Source organism: Orbicella faveolata, unplaced genomic scaffold (assembly GCF_042242905.1).
Source record: "Orbicella faveolata isolate gen_17 unplaced genomic scaffold, um_ofav_v1 contig_25, whole genome shotgun sequence".
Taxonomy (NCBI): domain Eukaryota; kingdom Metazoa; phylum Cnidaria; class Anthozoa; order Scleractinia; family Merulinidae; genus Orbicella; species Orbicella faveolata.
Window position 1 is genome coordinate 24,349,353 of NW_028301553.1, and position 21,240 is coordinate 24,370,592.

Here is a 21,240-nt window from a genome sequence, read left to right on the forward strand (position 1 = left end):
ACATTTTCAGACCAGTTTCGGGAAGAAATATATGGCAAATTAACTACAAGTCGGAATGTGCAAAATGACGATGGAATGACAGTTTCCAACTAAAAACGTTACTGAAGACAAACGCTACACTAGAGAATTTATCTAGAGAATTTAGAGCCTCCTTTTTACTTAACTCTTTGTCAGCTGTGTAAAGAATATGCTGCTTAAAATTTACAGTCAAAATTAAAAGTTCTTTCCTGCGCTATTTTGCATCGTTGCGACGCCATGATAAGATATCATGCGAAGATATCGTGACGTCACCTATTGTTACTTTAAACACTACTGGCTGCTTGAACGCACTACTATATATTGAACTCACATTCTCTTTTCTGACTTGCTGAAAGCGGACGGTGAATTTTCGAAATAAGCGCCCGTAACGTCATCCAACTGCAGATTATACAATAATCATGTCAAGGACATTCAAGGTCACGGGTAATCATGTCATGAATGACCGCGATGCATGATTTCGAAGGGTAATCATGTCAAGTTCGCGCTCTTTGTGTTGCTTGCCGCCAGTGAAGAAGCAGAAACATGACATTTTGACATGACAAAAACATTTTCTTCCGTTCAATGTATAATAAAACGATTATTAGATTCAGTTTTTGTGATATCCAATATATATTATGCCTCAGCCTTCGGCTTAGGTTGATAACCCCTACCTGGACCTTGATTATTCTGGATATCACAGAAACCTCATCCAATAATTGTTTTTATGATATGGTTTTGGCTTGTGGCCGATATAACGCGCACTCTGATTGGCTAAGAGCGAGATCTGAGCGGTCATTATGCAGCCGTAATGCCCACGGGCCGATTACGGATTATGCAAATTAGGAAGAGCCCAGCTCTGAAAATTCAAGCGCATTGAAACGATGAAAGCCGATTAAAAACAGTAAGAGAAAGTAAGTAGCTAAAAGTTTAGAGATTTTTCCTAAATAAAATTTATATAGAAGTCGTTTTTGACTTACCAGCCAGTAATCTTGGCGGGCACTAGTGAAAAACAATCAAAGTTTGCCGAGTCTTAAGTAAAGCTAAAATCGCTAAGTGAAAAACGCCATCGGCTGATCTGTCATGCATCCTGAGTAGAACTCCACGAGGAAACTTATAAGTTATCATCTTAGTCACAACAATTACCGAAATATTGAACTCCGTCACAGTTCTCATGAAAAAGATTCCCTCTCTTTAACACAAGCAAGTGTAAATCAGGTTCCAGGATCATCAGATGTCAACAATCGGGCGGTTTCTGTCCGTAGCAGTGTTTCTGATAACTGCAGGAAGTTTTAGACGTTCACAAAGCTTGAAAAGTTAATCCATAAATCCCAGAATGAAGAAGGCGAAGATATGTCGTCGAAAGCGAATGCGAAGATCGAGTTATTTTGAGCAGTGCATTCTGAAGCATTAGCATTTTCTTTCACCGAAAGACCGTTAGTTTGGACCATTTTGAAGCACTTTCTGTCTTTTCTATATGCGTTGACGTTTTGCCACAGAAGTCGGAAAAACTCCTCCATCAACCTGTAACACCACGATACTAAAATACCTTTTGAAGCTGTGACAATCACTTTTCCCGTAAAGAAATGTGTGTTTTTAACGGAATACGTTATACAGTGGTGAAGTTCACTGACTGTGTAGTTTTTGCCCTGGGTTTGAGACGATGAATGAATCGGTAAACGCGCGCATCGCCGGATGTAAATTGACGACTTCCGCTCGAATAATTTTTTTCTTTTCTTTAATTCATGAGCCATGTAATAAACAACTTAATAACCTCGACCGTTCGGTCGTTACGGGAAAATCTCAAACCTCGGCCTACCGTATTGACCTCGCTATCGCTCGATCAATACGGCAAGGCCTCAGTTTGAGATTTTCCCGTAACGACCTCACTCTCGGTTATTAAGTAGTTAATACTCTGGACATTGGAATAACGAAAACAGTCATTGTAAACACTTTCTCTAAATTAATGATCAGCAGGTTTGCTTCAGCAACTTCAGCATTTCAATTCATTTTGTACACGCAAATTTAAAATCAGTGTAGGTAATCGTGCAAGTAAGTGTTTACACTACATGTACGAGGGATACTGTAACTAGAAATTCTATCAAAATATCAAAATATCAAAATTTGAAAGATGTGTTTCTTCTTTTTGCAATGGAGGGAGTTTTTTAAAGCGATGACCCAGATATTTTCAAAGCAATACTTTTTTTTTCTAGAAATAAAAGTTACATCATAAGGTTTTATTATAAGAGCAGCTACACTTCTAAAACGAGAATCTTTTGAAGACTAATAATACAGTTGCTATTGATTTTGCCATTTTTTTTTTCTCCACCGTATCAAGAAAGTGTGTTGTTGTGTTTAGTTAGTATTATTATCAACTTGCATTTCTCGACAATACGTTATTTAATGCTAGTAATGTTTACAGTTCTTTTAAAAAGTGAGTGAACAAGCTCACCGGTTGAGCGATGTGAGTTCGAGATCCGAGCCCGAGTCAAATTCGAGTCCGGCAACCCTTTCCCTAATTTCAGGGCCAACTGTTTAAAGGTAACAGCCATTTAGGCTAACAGAGAGTTGTGTTCCTGCTTAACGGGTGCTAGGTAGGTTAACTGAAGGGCTATTTAGGCTAACCGCATTTAGGCTAAACGGAGCACTGTGTACAGGCTAACCAGGTGCTAGTTAGGTAAATGAATTGCTGTTTAGGCTAACCGGTACGTTATTTAGGCTAACCGGGATGCTTTTAATTCGGAGTAATTCTATCTTTTATATTTACTCGCTAGGCTCCTGGCCAACATCCGCCGTAATTCCAAACTACTTGGAACTGATTAGAATTACCGCTAGCTGCCCAATCAGCATTTAGGCTTTTGACTCGGGCTCAGACTTTGAGTTGGTTAAATTCATTTTGATACGAAAAACGGATAATCCCTAGCAAGGCTTCTTCAATACTGCTATTTACATCTCTGTTCTCTGCAAACTGTTATGTCCCCTAGAGGGACTTGTGCCATATATAGTGTCTCCTCGTCCTTCAGACCAAATAACTGACACAATTTATATCTGGTAGACTGCTGTTGTCAGACTGAAACCCTCGTGGCGACCATTGGTTTACGGGTATTTCCGTTTCTCGGGTGAGCGTCTTTAGCTTTCCTGGCGATCGTAAAGACTCTGGTTTGCGGACACCTGCTAAGTCCTGCGATTCGGGTCTCACCAGTTCACAATGGGTATCACCACAAGGCTTTGGAAAGGGAAATAAAATAGGTTCCATTATTGGTTAACCAAGATGTCGCTCTTGTGTAACTATACTATGACAAATGAAGCAGTTTTGAACGGGTTTTTCCTTGGGGGGGGGGGGGGGGGGGGAGGGGGAACTCCCTTATATGGGCTGTATAGGTATGTACTGTGCCGCCCCAAAGGGTATGTTTTTTGAGTCGTAATTTGGTCAGATATAGGGTATCGATTTTGACCATTTTGGTCTCTATTAGGATAAGGATTTTGTAGTCCAGTCTTGAATTGAGTATATTTTCTAGTAATAAAAACATATCAAAGTTGCTTTTAACATTGGTTTAAGGTGGCTGAACACAGTTTTTGATACCTGTAGTTCATTCACCTTTTTCTCTAAAACCCTTGATCCCTTGGTCGTCAAAAATGGCAGCAAGCTGGTTAATAACACAAACTTTGGTTTTTGTGACGGTTAAGCTGACGTATGTGCCGTTGCCATGGCAACATGAATAAATATAAACAGGCCTTTAAAATCGGTTTTGTTTATTTGCAGAAAATCTAGTCATTAGATTTTCTTTATAATTTGCATGCAACAAGCTTGTAACGATTCTCACAAGTTAACACCATTTTGCTAATAATTTAACAGAGAGATCTTTAATTATCCCTTGTTGAACGTTCACTGGAATATCTAGAATTTCCTTTGTTAAAGTTCAATTATTTTCAATACTCCAGTTACTTATTTCCTAAAGTATTTTCAAGCCAAATTTCGTGAAATTCTATAATGAGTAGTTCTCGAGAAATAGGCGTATTTCCGAGAGTGCAATTTTCATTCAATCGCACTTTTTTGACTTACTACGCATGCGCTGCATTTAACTGGGTTCTTTCGGTAAGAAAGAAAAAGCTGAGAATTGCCGGGTTCTTTACCTTTTCTAACATATCTTTGTAATAAAAGACTAAAGCCATCAATAGGCTGCGCTCAATTATAGAGAAAAATAGCACAGATACTGCGGGTGTTGAGAAAATAAAATGATCGCTCTATTGACGGTATGTTTTTTTTTTTTTTTTTTTGCAATCCTTGTGCGCGCGCTGAATTGCATCAGCAAAAGCGCGCGCGAAAACTGTGTTCGGCCACCTTAAACTAGAGAACTAAATAAGGCGGGTGTGAAACAGGCTGCTGATTTATGGGTCAGGTCTTAAATATGGTATCGAATTTTTGGTCAGGTCATAAATAGGATGGGAAAATTCGTAGAGTTTGGTCTTAAATAGGGTGAGGGTTTTGGGAAGCGGCTGGCACACCCCCATCCGGTTTTTCTTGGAGAAAGAATAATGAGTGATCAAATCAAATTTGATGAACTGTAATCCACTTTCATCTCCTTTCATCCTGTTCTTTTTCCCAAAGAGCCTGTTCTTCTTTGATCTGTAAAACCTTTTCATCTGATTTACCAGCATATTTGGTGTCATTTACACCTGATAATATGGAATTTAGAGAGGAGGGACAATCAGGAAGGAGACCGTCACCTTAAGAGACGTACTTATTTTTGCCGCAAATATCGAAATCACTGTCAGTCAAATTTGCTTGGGTCATAACAAAATTCTATTTGTTTATTTGCCCTCGTTTTAGAGCCCTACATATGAATTTCCCTGTTGTTGCTGCCGTTTCTTTGTAGACTTTACAACTGAGACAGAGTAACATTAGTCCAGCCAGAATGTGAGTTGCATATCATTTCTGCGAGTACGCACAGTCTAGCTGATGTTCTTCTCACTTAATAGTTTGACCTAAAAATAGCCCATTTGCAAATCTGAAGGCACGAGTAGTCATAGAACATGTATTAGACTTCTACTATTACTTAAGAGCTTTCCAAAATTGTAAACTAAACATGGAGAAGAACCAACAATCAAAAGACGCGAAATAGCAATCGCATCTTTAACGATATTCTTTGGGTTCATCCCGTGATGCCTCCCATCCAACGCTAGGAGGAAGGACTGCGAGACGGGATAAATTGACATTGAATGTCCTACGAACTGTATGTACCAAACTCAGTTTGTACCTGTTCTTTCCCGCCTGTGCTGGGAGAAGGTATCTTAGCGCGGTCTGAACCACGTCGATCTCTGTTGTCTGGTATGTAAAAAAATCGAGGACCTTCAGTAGGTCTGTCATCTGTGTTTAAATAAGAAACGCCATTAGAAAGGCATTATGGTTCATTCCCAAGGTGCAATGCTTCTGTTCTCTCTTTGGGAAAAAGCGATGTGTGGTTACCAACGGCGCGGGACTGTGGGGTAGAACGGGTGCTTTTGACGTCCTACCCCTAGCTAGCGCTGTGGTTCGTAGGCGACGAGAATAAAACTTGCAAGATTTAGAATACGTCCAAACATATTTCATTTCCGAGTCTGTAGCGTCATATGACGTAAAATTGTCGTTATTATTTCTGAACAGATGGCATCTTGGATTTGCGGTTATGGATTTTGTCAGGAAACCAACAACTGAATCTGGTTCAAAAATGGTGAAAACCCAGAGACTTTGTGTCAAAACCGACAAAGAAAGTTTAAAATATTTTTTTAGAAGAAGGAAAATTCATTCCATGCCGGTCAAAACAAGGTTGCCATGGAGAAATCGAGATCCTTGACCAATGATATGTCATATTATCAAATTGTTCCCAGATAAATGATAGGCACATTCACCAAATATGGGGCTTATCACTTTAGTGCTTTTAGAATTCCAACCTTCAAGGGCTGTGGCGGCCTCTGAGTTCTCTCCTGGTGTGAATATGGTCAAAGAAACCGATAAGAAGTCGTTAGCCAGGAGAGAATTCTAAGTCAAAGACAGCAAGCGTGGAGACCGTGTTGCAAAACTAGAAAACAAAAACAAAAACAAAAACAAAAACGTACGTGAATCGCCGTGGTAATTACTGGGTTTTGTTCGCTTGTTTAGCGTCATGGCCACAGGAGGGGGTAGGTGTGGAGGTCTCTCAGTAGGTGGCAGGCTACGTAGATCATCTAGATCTAAATCTCCTGGCATGGGCTCTTCAGGAGACCTGTCCTCGAGAGTGTACTTTGGAGGAGGCTCTGTAAAGAAAACGAAAGAACGACCATGTAATGAGATACTAAGCTTGAAAACAACAACAACAACAACAACAACAACAACAGACGGAACAAGAGATGTTTGCCTTCAGAAAGTAAAGGTGGTTATAAGAGTATAAAGGAGCTCAGTAATGGTATTTTGCGTTATTTTGCCCACGTAAAAAATCATCTTTAAATTGAAGGAAATCAAATAGTAGTTTTCTAAGATAAAAAGACACCAAAGAGATAATAATGATAATAATCAATAATAATAATAATAATAATAATAACAATAAACATAATGGAACAAGGATGATTAGAGATGGAGAAGATTGACACGAATTACAAACGATGAACTTGAAAAATTTAGGCTAAACTTTTCAAGATGCGCAAACTGTGATGAAACTCCTTTAAGCGCAGCAACTTAGGATATATTAGCCTCTTCCAGGCGTTCAGTTAGTTGGGGCGCAGGGCTTTCTCTCGCCGCGCTTCTCTCAATTTTTTCGCTCGCTGTTTTTCGCGCTGCGCCCCAATTAACTGAACGCCTGGAAAAGGCTAAGAATATGTCGGTTTTAGATAATTATCTATTTCTGCTGCACCATCTCATGTTTTATAAAACTCTCACCAGACGTCGTTATCTCCTGGGGGTCTTTACGAGATTTCTTGGGCTTATTTTTCTTCTGTGGAGTAGCATAAGGCACAGTTGAGTCAAGGGGTTCTTTCACAGGGCTGTTGGTTTTGGAACTCGAAGATGACGCGCCTGACTTGGGGACGGGTTTCCGTTGGTCCGCCGTTGTATAAAGTGGATTGTCAATAGGACTTGAAAGAAATGTATATTTTAGAAATAATACTGTTCGTCGGGTATTGTTCCAGAATATATCCATGCTAGCTCACAGAAGGTTTTTCGCTTAGCTTAAACACCCCTGCCTCTCTGAAAATTCTAATTTAGCCTAATAAATTTCTGTAAATATTTCCGCTTTTGAGACCACCTCCCCGTCAGAAATTTCAGTTACCCTCTTGGGGTGAAGAGGGATATTTTCTGGAACCAAAGTCACAACAAAACAGAGGTAAACGGTCAAATAGCATCATCAGTTTAGTTTCATTCCTGTACTTAAGTTTTACCACCTTTTCATGTGGTGATCAATAGTAATTTTAACCATATTAAGATTTAGGTAACTGGAAACAATTTGATATGACATGTCATTGGTCAACAATTGTCACAAGTTAATTGTTTAGTCGAGTCACCCGGCGTTTCTATGGCTTGCATGTTTCAAAGGGTGTCTCGGCAAATTGGAATTTACGTTTCAGTGACGTTTTGGATTATGTAAAGACTTTTATGTCAAAATGCTAACAGCATTTTTACTTAGTGTGTTGGACAGTGCAACCTGGACAGACATCTATCCTAGCTTTCGCTCACAAAGTTAATAAGGACTACGTTTACACATAAGTGCTTACTTATGCTTTGCTGTTCCAACAATTTCATATGAAGCTCCGAAGGTTTTAAAATCTCTCTGTGGTCCACTTGCAGGGTATGCGGAGTTCACATTTTCTCCAGTACCGGCATGCGCAATAAGGCCATTTTTCGACAAACGGGAGCCTGGGTTGAGTAGCATTTCAGGTTGATCTGAAAGTAGAGACAAGACACTGGAATTATTTGCTAAAAGGTTGGCGAAATGGCACTACACGCTACGTTATCCGTACTATGCGTTCTTTCCTACGCTGAGCAACATTTACATTTCCCAATTTGCAAACAAAAATATTTTACGCAACATATATAGAACAGCAAGGTATGTATGCCGTAGGGAAAGGATTCCAGCAAAGCTACACTGTCAGTTAAACGAAATGTTTTGCTGACGTAATATGTGTCATCCGAGGAAGGAGAAGGTACATTACTCGACTACATTACTCTTAAAACTATCGCTAAATGTGATCCTATACTTGGATCAAGTAACTGAATGAATCAGTTGGCACCAGTATAAAGTAGTTCCCTTAGTCTAAATTTGTAAATCTTCTTGATTCGCTGTTTACTCTGCGACGGACATAAAAACTTCGTTGCGCAGGCGATAAATCGATACAGGACAACAAAAGCTGTACATTCTGACAGTGACAACATAAGTCTACCTTCAGACAAGTATCCGTAGTTGACACAGGGAGCTTGTTTTTCTTTTTTTCTATCAATAGAGTTCAAGGACTGTATGGAGGCAGCTACAATGAATGGATCATCTTCAATAGATTCTCTTCCATACCTAAGCCCCTCTGTGGCAGGGGCCACATCTGGCCCACCCACTACATAGCTTTACAGGAAAAGGATTAAAAAGAAAACAAAGTTAGAAATTCAAAACCAAAAATAATTACAATAAATAACGCAATTAATCGACCAGAGTGAAGGCCACTTGGTTCAATTTAACTGAAGCTAAAACTGCTAATGGGGTTATATAAAATTAATTAGTATAAATCTACTAGCGTTCTGTCACGATTGCTGTTTTCTGATTGGCTACGCTACCCACTATCTATTCTGTTGTAGATAGTAAGTAGTCTAACAATGTGCGCTTGTTAACAAACTGGCCGCGGGCGCTTCTTTGCGTTTTCGAAGTGTCTTTGAGGAGGATTTGAACGACTACTAGATTTATATTGAGACAATTAGATATTCGCTCTCGATTTCTATGCGTGATAGAAATGTCGAGCTCATAATCTAACTGTTAAATGGAACGCGGGCTTTTGGAAAGAGAGTAAGAGTTGGTTGAGTCGTTACTGAGATCATCCCAAGTTTTTCGAACATTCTCCAAACTCCCACTAATCGAGTGCATTCTTAACTCGAGTTATACTAAAAGCATAAGTGCTTCGTTATGGCACAAAAAGACATAACACTGAGTAGATACAAACCCTTTGTGCTCAAATATAATGCGGAATGCGCAAAATTTTAAATAAGAATACTGTTTGGAAACACCATTTATACCTTGAGGTGGGATGCTTGTTAGCTTTGTCAGCTGAAAAGGAAAAGTAACGAGAAACGAGAATTAACCACAGCGTCTATTTTTATAACAGAGTGCCCCTAACCAATCAGAGTGTGACTTTTACAATAAACACTTTCAAGCCAATCAAGTTTACAAAGGGGTTATCCAAGCACTATCGTAAAATAGGCTGCATAAAATACTGGCTGAATAAGAAGCTGTAGGAGTTTTCTTACCTCCATTAGCCTTCTTACGACGAAGCTTCAGGCAACAAAGGCAGAGAACAAGAATGGCAAGGACAAACACACCAGCAACGCCGGCAATAACAGCAATCAGCCACTTTGGAAACAGTTTGCCGCCATCTTCTTTCTCTCCTGGTATGGTATCAGCTGGTACTGAAAAAAAAAATGACCAGCTCAACGCGTTATTACATTTCAAACGGAGCTGGAAAGATGCAACACGAAATTCCTCTATGTATACCATGCAATCAATTTGACCTGCTTTTACACGGAGTTTGTAAGGAACCCAGTTCACCCGCCCATGTGAGTGCGTTGATAATGAGCTAGAAATTACTTAATTGATGTTGTGAGCTGACTGCTTTGTTTTCATTTTAAAGATTTAATTAAGAGATTTAAAGGTTTATCAGCAACTTAACATTAAAGGTCAACCAAGATAAAGGGTCGAAGTCCATAAAATAACCCCGAAACATGCAGCCGTCTTCTGTAGTAGTTCATTGAGATGGTTGCCAGCGTTTTACAACCATTATACGAACACTACGGGATGTCATTGGTCTGTTACTGACGTCATGGGTCGAACCTGAGATGGTTTCCATCTGAAAATAAGCCTTCTGGTATGATTATTGACTGTGAAAAGAATCCGACATGCCTTGAAGTCAGCGTACACACTTCTTAAGGTCCGCCGTTGTGCTACTACAGTTTCCAACTAAGTATGTTGCATCCTTACCTGGTTCACTGAACACATAAACAGGATGTTGCTCTCCTGGTCGTCTCATATCCATTCTACACCAGTATGACTTATCTGCCTTGAGGTTAGTCACTTTAAATTCTGTTGTAGGTGCACTCAGACCACTTGCTCCTGCGACTGATTGCCACTGACCCTCCCCTTCCTCCTGGATCTCAAGACTCACTGTTGTGACTAATGGATCTGTAACTGTCCACGTTACCAGAATTACTGTGGCTTCATCTGAAATTCTTGTTGCTTTGACTAAAAAGATAAATACGTTAAAGAACAAAATTTGAGCAATCTAGGCAATCTGTTCGAGTTGAACAACCAAGAAAAGCAACGGGTCAAGTTAATTTATTTCACGATACAAAGTGATGAACAAAGATAATCAAAGTAGGAATTTATCGACCAATAAGAGGGAATAAGACTTAAAGATAAACCGTAAGGTTTAAAATATAAGGTTTACATTGAAAAACAAGTTAATCGTTCTTACAAAGTTAGTAGAAAAAGACAAACGGCCATAAATATGCCACAATATTTTAGCTTTCTTTTTTGGCACCAATTAAGATCTTTGATTTATGGACCTTTATAAACACAATTTTAAGGTTGTCGGTTATACACAATTTAATCTACGATCATCGGTTCAACTTTTATAACCATACCTCTTCCTACTTCTGGTGGTACTGAAGACACTAAAAGATCATCCACAAAAACATATATTAATAAACATTAGAAATGAAAATTCGAAATTTGAGCAGTAGAGCACTTTTCCGTGTTTTCATAGCCTTATCTAAACACAAGGGGGATTTGGAAAATTCGAGACAGTTATACAAACCTCGTCTGCGTCTCGGGTTTGCACAACTTTCGAGAATTCTCCCAACCCAGTGTTTAGATGAGGCTATGTCTTCACGGAAGAGTTCTCTATTGCCTTTATAAAATATTTCTAAAAAATATGCACGAGTCTAAAACGTCACAACCGTGTTTACATACTCTCATCTCAACACACCTATCAGCCAATGAGACTGCACGAAGTATCTCGCGTAGTTTTAGAATAAAGATATAAAACTTGATTAGATCGTTATTACCTGGTGTTGAAACTTGGGCCAAGACTGATGCTTGACTTTTCCCGACTTGATTGGCACTTTGGACGGTGAATTGATATTCTGTTTCAGGGAATAATCCTTGTATCGTGCAAATGTTGTTGTCGGGATGTCCAACAACTTCTTCCACTAAATCTGCGCCACTTCGTTTCACACGATAAAGTACTGCAAAATCTACAGGGTAACCACCACTGTAACCTGGAGTCCAGCTGACATTGACGCACACAGTTTTAGCGCCATCTACTTGAAATGCCACCAGTTTCACTCGCGTTGGAGCATCTGGAACACCTGTCAACAAAATAATACATTCAATCCTTTCAGACTGAAGTAAAATGCTTTTTCTATTGAAATTTATGGAGGTAATCCACCACGAAGACATCGTGTTTTCAAACCTTACAAATCATTAATTATCATGATCTAGTCGACAAAAAATAGGGACCTTGTAGGGTCTTGTAGCTTAGATGTAACTGAGTCTATACAGTTCACATGTAACCTGGTGGATCTTTTTTACCTATCACAAAAAGCTGTCAATCCTAGCTGCAATTTAATTCGTTCTACGATCACGATGTCCCGACCTAGTACTCTGAGTGTTAAGGGGGTTTGGAATTTTTACCCTTGGAATGGGTTGCGGTTATTTCATTGATGATGATCATGATGATGATGTAATATATCAAACACGAGAGATAGTGTTTCATCGGGATATCCAAACACCGAGAAGAGAGTTGAGAATACGACGCGCAGGGAGTTTTGACGAAATTCGAGCTGTTTGGATAGCCAATAAAACACCGTCTCGAGTGTTTGATGTTTCTTCTCAATCGAAACAAAAACTAAGGAGTAAACGGAGGAGTAAAATCGTCAAGTTAAATGCTATTTCAGACTGGGTATCCAAACCTCCTTTACGGTTGTGATTTTCTTTGTTGAAACTTGATGAATTATTAATGAGTTTGAGAAGTCCCAATCAATCTCGGCCTTAAACTACATTTCAGTGAATATATAACATAATGCCTGTGCAAACTAGCAAATCTATAAATAATAACACGTGTAAGTAACACGGTAGCTGTTGTTAAAACTGAATATCAATTGATCAGAGTCGTTCTACTTACCTCTTTTTCTTATTGTGTATTTCTGGTTATCACTTCCAACTAGGTTTACAGCAACACAATAGAACGTCTCACCAACAGTACTAACAGTGACTTTCATAACACTGGTGTCATTCTTTACAGTGATGCTCTTAACTTGGTCATCATGTAATGAGGTTAGATCAGTTCCATTAAGTTTTCTTTTCCATGATAAAGAAGGAGCAGGCTTGCTAGTGGCAGTGCAAGTTAAAGCTACTTGCTCACCCTCAGCGCCGGGTATTTGGGTGACTGCAGTGGAGGTTGTCACAATCACTGGACGGGCTATAACAAATTATATGCATAGAAGACAAATATATATCAGTAAGTATATAAACATCTCTCCTATCAGAAGGAGTTAAAATGTCCACTCAGGCATTTGCCCAACGTCAAAGTTTAAGGATTAAATTATTGGAAACCGTTTGCTCTTGCTTTGGGTGGAGCTAACGGTGACATTGGTCGCTTGTGTCAAATTCACTGTTCTTTTGAAGTCACAATAACAATACATTCTTGTTTTGTAAGCTAATCAGGCTTGGGTCAGGAGCATTCTCAATTTTTTAAATTTTTTTAAAAAATTTTTTTACATTTGAACCTGAAACTTTCTTACGATGTCCTTACGTTACCATTTCTCCTCGTTTATTTAATAGTTTTTGTTATAGTGTTATAACTCCCAATAATTTTGGTTATAACTCCCAATGTCCTCATTGAAACAAATACAGACGACCATGCCATCAAAGATAATCTTCAAAGAACCATACAATAATTCAAATGTCCCTTAACTTTTTCAAGTGTTTAGCTGCACAAATTTTACATTTTACTTTAGAGCACCGAGTACATAGCTGTTCGAACATTGAATACAGCATGAGTTCATCTGGAGGAATCATCCGGGTCAGAATTCAGTGGACATCTTAAATTTTGCCCTATCGAAAATTTTCCAAGGATTACTCAAGATTAGAAAATATGGTCTTGTAATGTCTGGGTGTAAACTTTACATTATGACCATTATTGAACTTACTTTGAACGTTCAAAGTGACTTTTCTTGAATCACTGCCAAGGTAATTCCTTGCCGTACAAGTGTATGTACCATCATCATGTTTTTTTGTATTAAATATTTTAAACTGTTCACCATATGCAAGAATTTCGCTACTGCCCGTCTTACTCCAGGTGATGGTAGCTTGTGGCTCACTGTCTGCGCGGCATACCATTGATACATTGTTTGTTTCATTGACGGTGTACACTTTGTGTGGAACGTTAGCAACCTGGGGCGAATCTGTAAGATGTAACGGATACTTGATATATTACCAAACACGTGCATTTTATCACAAGAAAGTTGATTTGAAACAGAACATGATTAAACACGTACAATAAGCAATTATTAGTCAATAGACAGGCTTGGCCCAATACGTAGAGATTCGTCATGTGACAAAAAATATAAATTATTTCGGTAATGCATTTCTAGCAAATCATAATTTTAAACTCATCATCATCATCGACATCATCATCACCATCATCATCATTTTCGTTTGTCATATGCAGTAAAGAATACACATTTACAATTGCATACACACAAAGAAAGCCCGATATCTTCGTAATGACTTGTCTTGATTTTTTTCTTCAAAGTCTTACTATAGTTAGGAAATGACAGATAGCATTCTATGCTAAGGGTATCAAAACATAACTTCAACTAGGACTCGAAGAAGGTTGAGTTTCTTGTTTACTGTTCAGTAGTACAGGTGCTGTTTTGATAACTTACACTTCACCAGCAGATATGCTCGAGCTGGAGGTCCGTCTCCTAACCCGTTTGATCCAATGCAGGAATACCATCCCGTATCTGATCGATTGACTTGAAAGCTCAACGTTGTACTTGGACACTGTTTACAACTTTCCCCTGAAATGTCCTTTCCGTTAAACTGCCACTTATGTTTTTCCGTGGGTGGATTCCCAATTGTTTTACAAGTGAACCTTGCTGTCTTTCCTTCTTCTAGGGTGAGATTTTTGGGATGATCGGTTGGAGACTGAACAACTGGCCGATCTGAAGGGAGAAAAAAAAAAGAAGTAACAAATGCTTACAGTAAAACAAAACGTGAAAATGAAACGAGATGGTTAAAATAGGTTTTATTACTTCTAAGTTTTTGCACGTTGTTGCAGTATATACCGTCAAAAATTGAAAGCCACTTTAAAGCTATAAAAATGACAGACAGAAAACCAGAAAGTCGTGTCTGCAAGACCAGCTAATGAAGCGAGCCGGTCTTCAAGAAAACACGGAAAACAAGACGTTGAGGCATAAAATTTGGGCAAAATGAGCAATGGGAAACGGGATTTAAGCTTTTATCAGCATTCGTGTTCACGAGTTCACGGAGATAAACGCTTGCTCGACACGAAAAGAAAAGACCAACTGCACGCAGTCTAGCTTTAAATAAAGATTTGTATATGAAAGTGGTAGCCGAACTTAAGCGTTTGAATATTAAAAAGGAGCACATACAGGTGTGTTTTCGAATGTGGGGTTTGACATGTTTACAAGAACCACTCTCTATGGAGCCCGCTTTTAAACTAAACATACATTTCACTTCTTAAGCTTAGATTAAGCTTCCTTCCCTCCATTCCTCTGTCCATAAAAAAAATAGTTCCACAAAGCTTCACCATAAGCGCTAAAACTATCGATAAAGGTACTTGACAACTACTGTTTCAAGAATCTAAGTCGTCACTATTTTACCCAAAAATACACAAAAGTTCTTAACTCAGATTTGTGTAAAGTGCAAGTGTAAACACTGAGGATTTTAATTACTGGAACATCACACGATTGCGCAAGTGTTATCTTCAGCAGGCGTTGTTTAACTCTAGTTACATGTTCTCTTCTCGATGCATGCTTGGGGTGCCAGTTTCCGATTCAGGGTAACCTCCGCCGTGGTCAGAAAATCGTCGGCTCTACCCAAAATTACAACACAGGGATCTGGACAGGCTTAAACTCGTTATCAGACTTCTGCATTTGGAGCAATGTTTCTCTGAGAATAGACTTAGTAAAATACACTTACACTGTATTTCAAGTCCTGTATTTTGTCTTTTTTGCCCAACAACGTTTTGGGCCAGACACGAATATGTGCCACCTTCCGTCCAGCTTACGTTTTCGATGGTAAGATACGATAGGGTCGCCTGAAGCTTTGGTTGTGATGATGGTTGAAATACTGTGGAGATGGTGAAAGGTAGTTTGTTTGTCAGACGCTCTCCATCCAACATCCACGTAATGGTTGCAGCGGGTTTGGCATAAGCTGCACATGAGTAGCGCACAGTTTCATGTTCTTTCTTTGTTCGTTTGGCTGCTGGCAGTGTTTGATTTAGTGATGGAGGAACTGTGCAAAGTGATATGAAACAACTTCAGTTGGGTAACAAGTAAGTTTTGTTCTACACATGCACAAAACGCTACATTTGGATAAAGCAAATAAATATTTTCAGATGCATGAATCCAAGGACTTTCTGTGCGAACATCATCATCATCATCATCGTTATCATCATCAAAATTTATTAAGTCCGTACTTCCTTGTTGACTTAGTGCATATTGAAACTTAATTCTATATTTTGCATAGCAAATGTTTTATATAGCAAAGTCATAAGTGTTCCGCAGCGTCTCGTCCATAAACGTTTGCTATTATTTTTTTAAGGCGATAAGGGTCTTGTCATTAATTAATTTAACTTTAAACCACGGCATCTTTCATCTGAACGTTTGTTTTATGTACACATAATATTTTAGTATTTCAAACTTGCGTATTGTGGTATAACTATGTAGATGCTAAATCTTCCCTTTTCGTACATGACAATAGTCGGTTCTCGTCTTTGCATTATTTTGTTTCAGCTGTTATTGCTTCCTTAAAGTGTCGACGAGTGCAGGCAAATGGTTCTTATTCTTACCTAGCACCGTGATTTTTAATGTTTTTGTTGCTCCAGTTCCTACAGTATTGTTGGGCGTACAGCTGTATGTATAATCCTCTTCACTGAGCTGAATATTGGTGATCACAAATCTCCCACCAGTGCTATTTACCATTTGATTCCCCCGTTTGATGATGTATTCCGGAGGAGGGTAACCATCTGCTATGCACGTAATATTTACTGTTGCTCCTTGTTTTACGGTATTTGCAGGAGTTCCAGTTGAGAATGTTTTAACAGCAGGTTGATCTGACAAAATAGAAGTCAAATTGAATGAGTTAGGACCAGGTTCGATACAGAATTTTGCTTCTTTCAGCATTTCCTTGATGAAGAGAATAACTGCGAATAGCGGTGCAATGTCCATACGTGAACTGCTCCAATTCATTGGGAGTCAGAAGGTCTCGTTTAAACGACGGTTTATGATGAATACTACTAATTCCCCCTTTATCCATCTATATATTTAGTTTTTGTGTGATTACTTGTTTTTGTATGACTGATCGTGACGGACAGACTGACAGTTTGACTGACTGACTGACTGACTGACTGACTGACCGTTTGACTGACTGACCGTTTGACTGACTGACTGACTGACTGACGATTGCCATCTGAAATTTCAAAATTTAACCCAGTATCTCTTGCTCAGTGTTAATTTGATTGCTTCTAGTCACACGAGATTGCCTAAAACCAGATGTAGCACCTTTCATCATTGTATACGCATTGACGGGAGACAAGCAATTTGATTTGAGCTTGTGCAATATAAGCTATTAGTATAAATCTACTAGCGTTCTATCACGAATGCCGTTCTCTGATTGGCTACGCTACTCACTATCTATTCTGTGATAGATAGCGAGTAACGTAGCAGTGTGCGCTTGTAAACAAAATGACGGCCGCTTCTTGGTGTTTTCCAAGTGTCTGTGGAGAGCATTTAGATAAAGCTTTAACGACTAGTAGATTACTAAAACAATTAGATTATGAGCTCGAGATTTCTATGCGTGATAGTTGACTCGGGTTGCGCCCTCGTCAACTATCACGCGACAGAAATCTAGAGTTCATAATCTAATTGTTTAATATACCGTATTTTATCACGGATCTAGAATGATCATTCATGCACTCACATTCCACATTAACCACTCTCGTTGTTTCCTTGCTGCCATAGAAGTTTTCTGCCTTGCACGTGTAACTCCCAGCATCTTTTACTTGGGCGTTTGTTATGAACAGCGTATTCTGTACAGCTTTATCCAGAATTGTTCCATCAAATTTCCACAAGTATCGAGGTTTTGGGAGAGCATCAGCCTCGCACTTCAGTGTTATGTCCCGGTTAATTCTCACGACTGCTGGGTGTGGAGTCAAAATTACTTGTTGGGGAGCATCTGCAAAGAAACCAAGATCTTTACTTTGCCCACAAGTAACAGCTGGTGTCTAGCTTTGTACAACATACCTGAATATTCTAAAAACCAACTTTGCAAAGATTCACTGCATAAAACTGAAGAGACTGTCATGAAACAATCTTGAAACTCTGAGCGCCTGACAGAGATTCCGTCCAGTGGAATATGTACGGCTTGTTTTACCGCCTGAGACAAGCAGGTCTTATCATAGCAATCAGACTAACACCAGTTTTTTGAAGTTTTAAGTTAGGGTTTTGACCACAAGAAAGAACTAATAAATTGTTTTCAATGATAAAATATATAAAAAGCAGCCAACGAGTCATGCAAGTGAAGAATCCCACAGGATTACAGATGATACACGGCAGAAATAAGCGCCTGTAGGTCCTATATAGACGAACAGGTTCCACCAATGAAAATTGGGTAGAGCAAGAGTAAAACAACATTAAAAATACAGTAAAAACTAACTTCTAATGAAAAACATGTTGTTCATGGAAAATATGACGTAGGAATGCAATACCACTTATTAATGGATGGTAATAGGACTGAGTGGAGTCCAATTCGGTCTGTAATCATACAAGTGATTAACAAAATCGGAAGACCGCGAAGCGGGAGTCCGATCTGTTAATCACGAGTATTATTACAGACTGAATTGGACGACACGATGTCCTGTTACCAATTAATCAAAACTATGACAAAATTCGAGAAACGAACAAACCATCGATTGAACGCTGAACGATTGAACGTCGTTATGAATGCTGAAAAACACAGCAGTTTACTCAACAAAGTGCACCGCAACAGCGCGCGCAAAATGACTCGTACTGTCCAATTACAAGCATGACGCGTACACTGTCCAATTAATGCTCAAATCGGGCTGCTGATAGCCAATGACGTTCGAGAATTTTGCTATAGTTTTGATTAAAAAACATATACATCAAAGACAGCAAAACAAGACATTATAACTAGCAGAAGTCATAACTTACAGTGCACAGTTAGAAAAACAGTTTTTTTAAGCCCATTTCCAACATCGTTTCTTCCATAACACGAGTATCGGCCAGCGCTGCTCTTTTTAACTTGCTTGACTGTCAGTCTGCTTTCTCCATTTCTAAAATTGTCAATGGCGTAATCTTGGGAATTGAAAATCTGGTTGTAACCTTTAAACCAGCTATATTGTGTCTTAACAGGGAAAGCTTCTGTCCGACAATAAAATGTTGCATCTCGTCCTAAAACTACGGTTTCGTTGCGTACCAAACTGTTTGCTTTATGTTGGGGCCTGTCTGTAGGAACAAAAAAATAAGGTACATAAGATATAAGAAGATCAAAGTGGCCCATTAAACCTAAGGACGATTAGATGAGCTTGAACAAAAACCCATATGCAGTCACATTTAAACAGAAATCACCAAAAGAGAAAAAAAAGCTCTCTAGAATGTTGCGAGAATCTTGACGGTTTTACTGGTGTTTGGTACCATCAACAGATGACTGTAGATAAAAGAAAATAAACAATATCGATCCTATATCACAATATACCTAGTATATGTGGGTATAGATATTGGATCATGTGTTTTAAAGACACCCGCGACGTCGATCGAGTGTCGACCGAGTATCAATCGGAATGTCGATTGAGTGTCGATCGCTAGTCGATCGAGGGCATTGATCGGTAATCGACCGGGATGATTAAGTACACATGATCCGATATATTAGATATTCACCAAACACCAGTCTACATAATCACGACCAGCGCAACAACAAACAAATAATCCTGTACTGACTAAAACACAAAGACTCTCAATTTTACTTACATCTCACTATTACAGCAACTGTGTAGTCTGTTCTGTATGGGCCCAGTCCAGGAGCAGTAACTGCAGCTTCACATTTGTACGTCCCTGTATGGTTCTTGTTCGCTGATGCTATTGTGAAGTTAGAGATGTTTGGATCTTCCTGAACCTTTACATTGTCTCTATACCATGTGATCAACGGATTAGGATTCCCACTGGCGACACATAACAAACGTCTTGTATCTCCTTCGGTTAAAGTGACTGGTCCTGTTGTTTTGCTGGTGATCTTTGGTTTGACTATTAAGAAATAAACCAATTACACATTGAAATCTTAGTTTATCGACTCAGGCCTTCTAAGGCGTTGAAATTATTTCTATTGAATGTGTGAGGGATATGTCACTTTTGAGTGTTTCCCTGTCGCACGAAATGAACATTTGTAGGACAGGGCAGTCCATTTGCAGAAATTTCAAGCCATGTGAAACAATTACCCATATTAACCTAATTATGCGCTTAGTACACTTTTACAGTGCATGATTTTCGAAAATGCGTGCCACCTCTTTAACCAAATGGAGGTGAACCAGATCTAATTATGACCTGAGCCCGTTTCTGGAAGGTCCAGAAAAGTTTTCCCACCCGGAAAGCCATTGCAAAATCTCGACCCTTATGATTGCAGGGCAGTTTTATTTACATATGTTTAATATGAACAGAGGTTCCCTTCATATAAGAGGTTTCAGGCGCATATACCTCTCTGTGTTTAGATACAGATTGATTGAAAATCGCTTTGCGAGCGCGAAAAGCTTCAGGGGCTTTCAAGAAACGGGCCTGGTGTAATGTTCACCCGCGCTTAGAGTTGTATACGTTTATTTGCTTCGAGATTCTCATTAGTTCATATCCTTGTTTACGTGTACTTTGAGTAGACTGTTGTAGTCGCTTTCAGTTTGGTTTTAAGACACTGTCGTGGAAAATCGCACTTAATACATCTTCGACTGTTATCCCAAAAAATATGACTTTTTTTGCTCAAGTTATCTATGGCATACAGCTTACCAACCACAATGAGCTCAACAGAGTTTCTTATCCATGGATTATTTACGGATGTGAAATGAACTACAAATTCAAATGTCCTTTCGTCATTCTTGGTAATGAACCATATTGTGAATGTCGCGTTCCCCGACGTTTTCCCCGTAAAGGAGAATCTTCCTTTGTAACCGCTGGCTTGTGAAACTTGGAGTTGCTGGTTGGCAAATTTCCTGGCAATTAGCACATCATCACCATTACTTCTCTTGTACATAAAATCCACCCAGTTCACTGTTTCGCCATCTATGTTGTAGGCCCACGACAGTTCAGTGTAATAGGCCCCTTCATCCACATAGACTTTATTACTACTGCTGGGTGTCTTGGTAAAACTTGGTTTACAGTCTGCCAACAAAACAAGGAAACACGACGTGCAGAGCAATGACTGGAGAAACATTTGGGACTATATCACAAAAAATTCGCTATTGATACACTATGGCGCTATCGTATCTTCTTCCGACTATGTTTACAAGAAGCGCCTAAGTTTTTTTTCTATTAGTTTTATTATTATTTCACAGTAGATACCCTGCTATAGTCAACAAAAACATTGAAATGTAACAATACCTGAACCCGCCTTTGCATTGTCCGATTCAAAACTACTTTATGACCATAATGTACGTTATATATAAGGACCTATAAACAGAATTTTTGCTTCAAAAGATATTTTTTTAAATTCAACCTGA

The 21,240-nt window shown here is 39.0% G+C and overlaps 1 protein-coding gene across 1 annotated transcript in view; it reads right to left on the reverse strand.

The window, feature by feature from the left end:
- Positions 1 to 1,736: 1,736 nt before the first annotated feature.
- LOC110039847 (hemicentin-1-like) overlaps positions 1,737 to 21,240 on the reverse strand; it is a 29,796-nt gene continuing 10,292 nt past the window's right edge. The window contains exons 2-21 of the mRNA XM_089294251.1: positions 20,531 to 20,902; positions 19,511 to 19,783; positions 18,695 to 18,988; positions 17,445 to 17,699; positions 16,315 to 16,578; positions 15,444 to 15,758; positions 14,165 to 14,443; positions 13,427 to 13,681; positions 12,400 to 12,696; positions 11,282 to 11,584; positions 10,859 to 10,888; positions 10,197 to 10,457; positions 9,470 to 9,628; positions 9,239 to 9,269; positions 8,404 to 8,576; positions 7,738 to 7,906; positions 6,908 to 7,101; positions 6,112 to 6,288; positions 5,274 to 5,383; positions 1,737 to 3,241 (exon numbers count right to left, since the gene is read on the reverse strand). Coding sequence (XP_089150377.1) covers positions 3,035 to 3,241; positions 5,274 to 5,383; positions 6,112 to 6,288; positions 6,908 to 7,101; positions 7,738 to 7,906; positions 8,404 to 8,576; positions 9,239 to 9,269; positions 9,470 to 9,628; positions 10,197 to 10,457; positions 10,859 to 10,888; positions 11,282 to 11,584; positions 12,400 to 12,696; positions 13,427 to 13,681; positions 14,165 to 14,443; positions 15,444 to 15,758; positions 16,315 to 16,578; positions 17,445 to 17,699; positions 18,695 to 18,988; positions 19,511 to 19,783; positions 20,531 to 20,902 — 4,418 coding nt within the window. The 3' untranslated portion in view covers positions 1,737 to 3,034. The remainder of the gene's footprint in view (positions 3,242 to 5,273; positions 5,384 to 6,111; positions 6,289 to 6,907; positions 7,102 to 7,737; positions 7,907 to 8,403; positions 8,577 to 9,238; positions 9,270 to 9,469; positions 9,629 to 10,196; positions 10,458 to 10,858; positions 10,889 to 11,281; positions 11,585 to 12,399; positions 12,697 to 13,426; positions 13,682 to 14,164; positions 14,444 to 15,443; positions 15,759 to 16,314; positions 16,579 to 17,444; positions 17,700 to 18,694; positions 18,989 to 19,510; positions 19,784 to 20,530; positions 20,903 to 21,240) is intronic.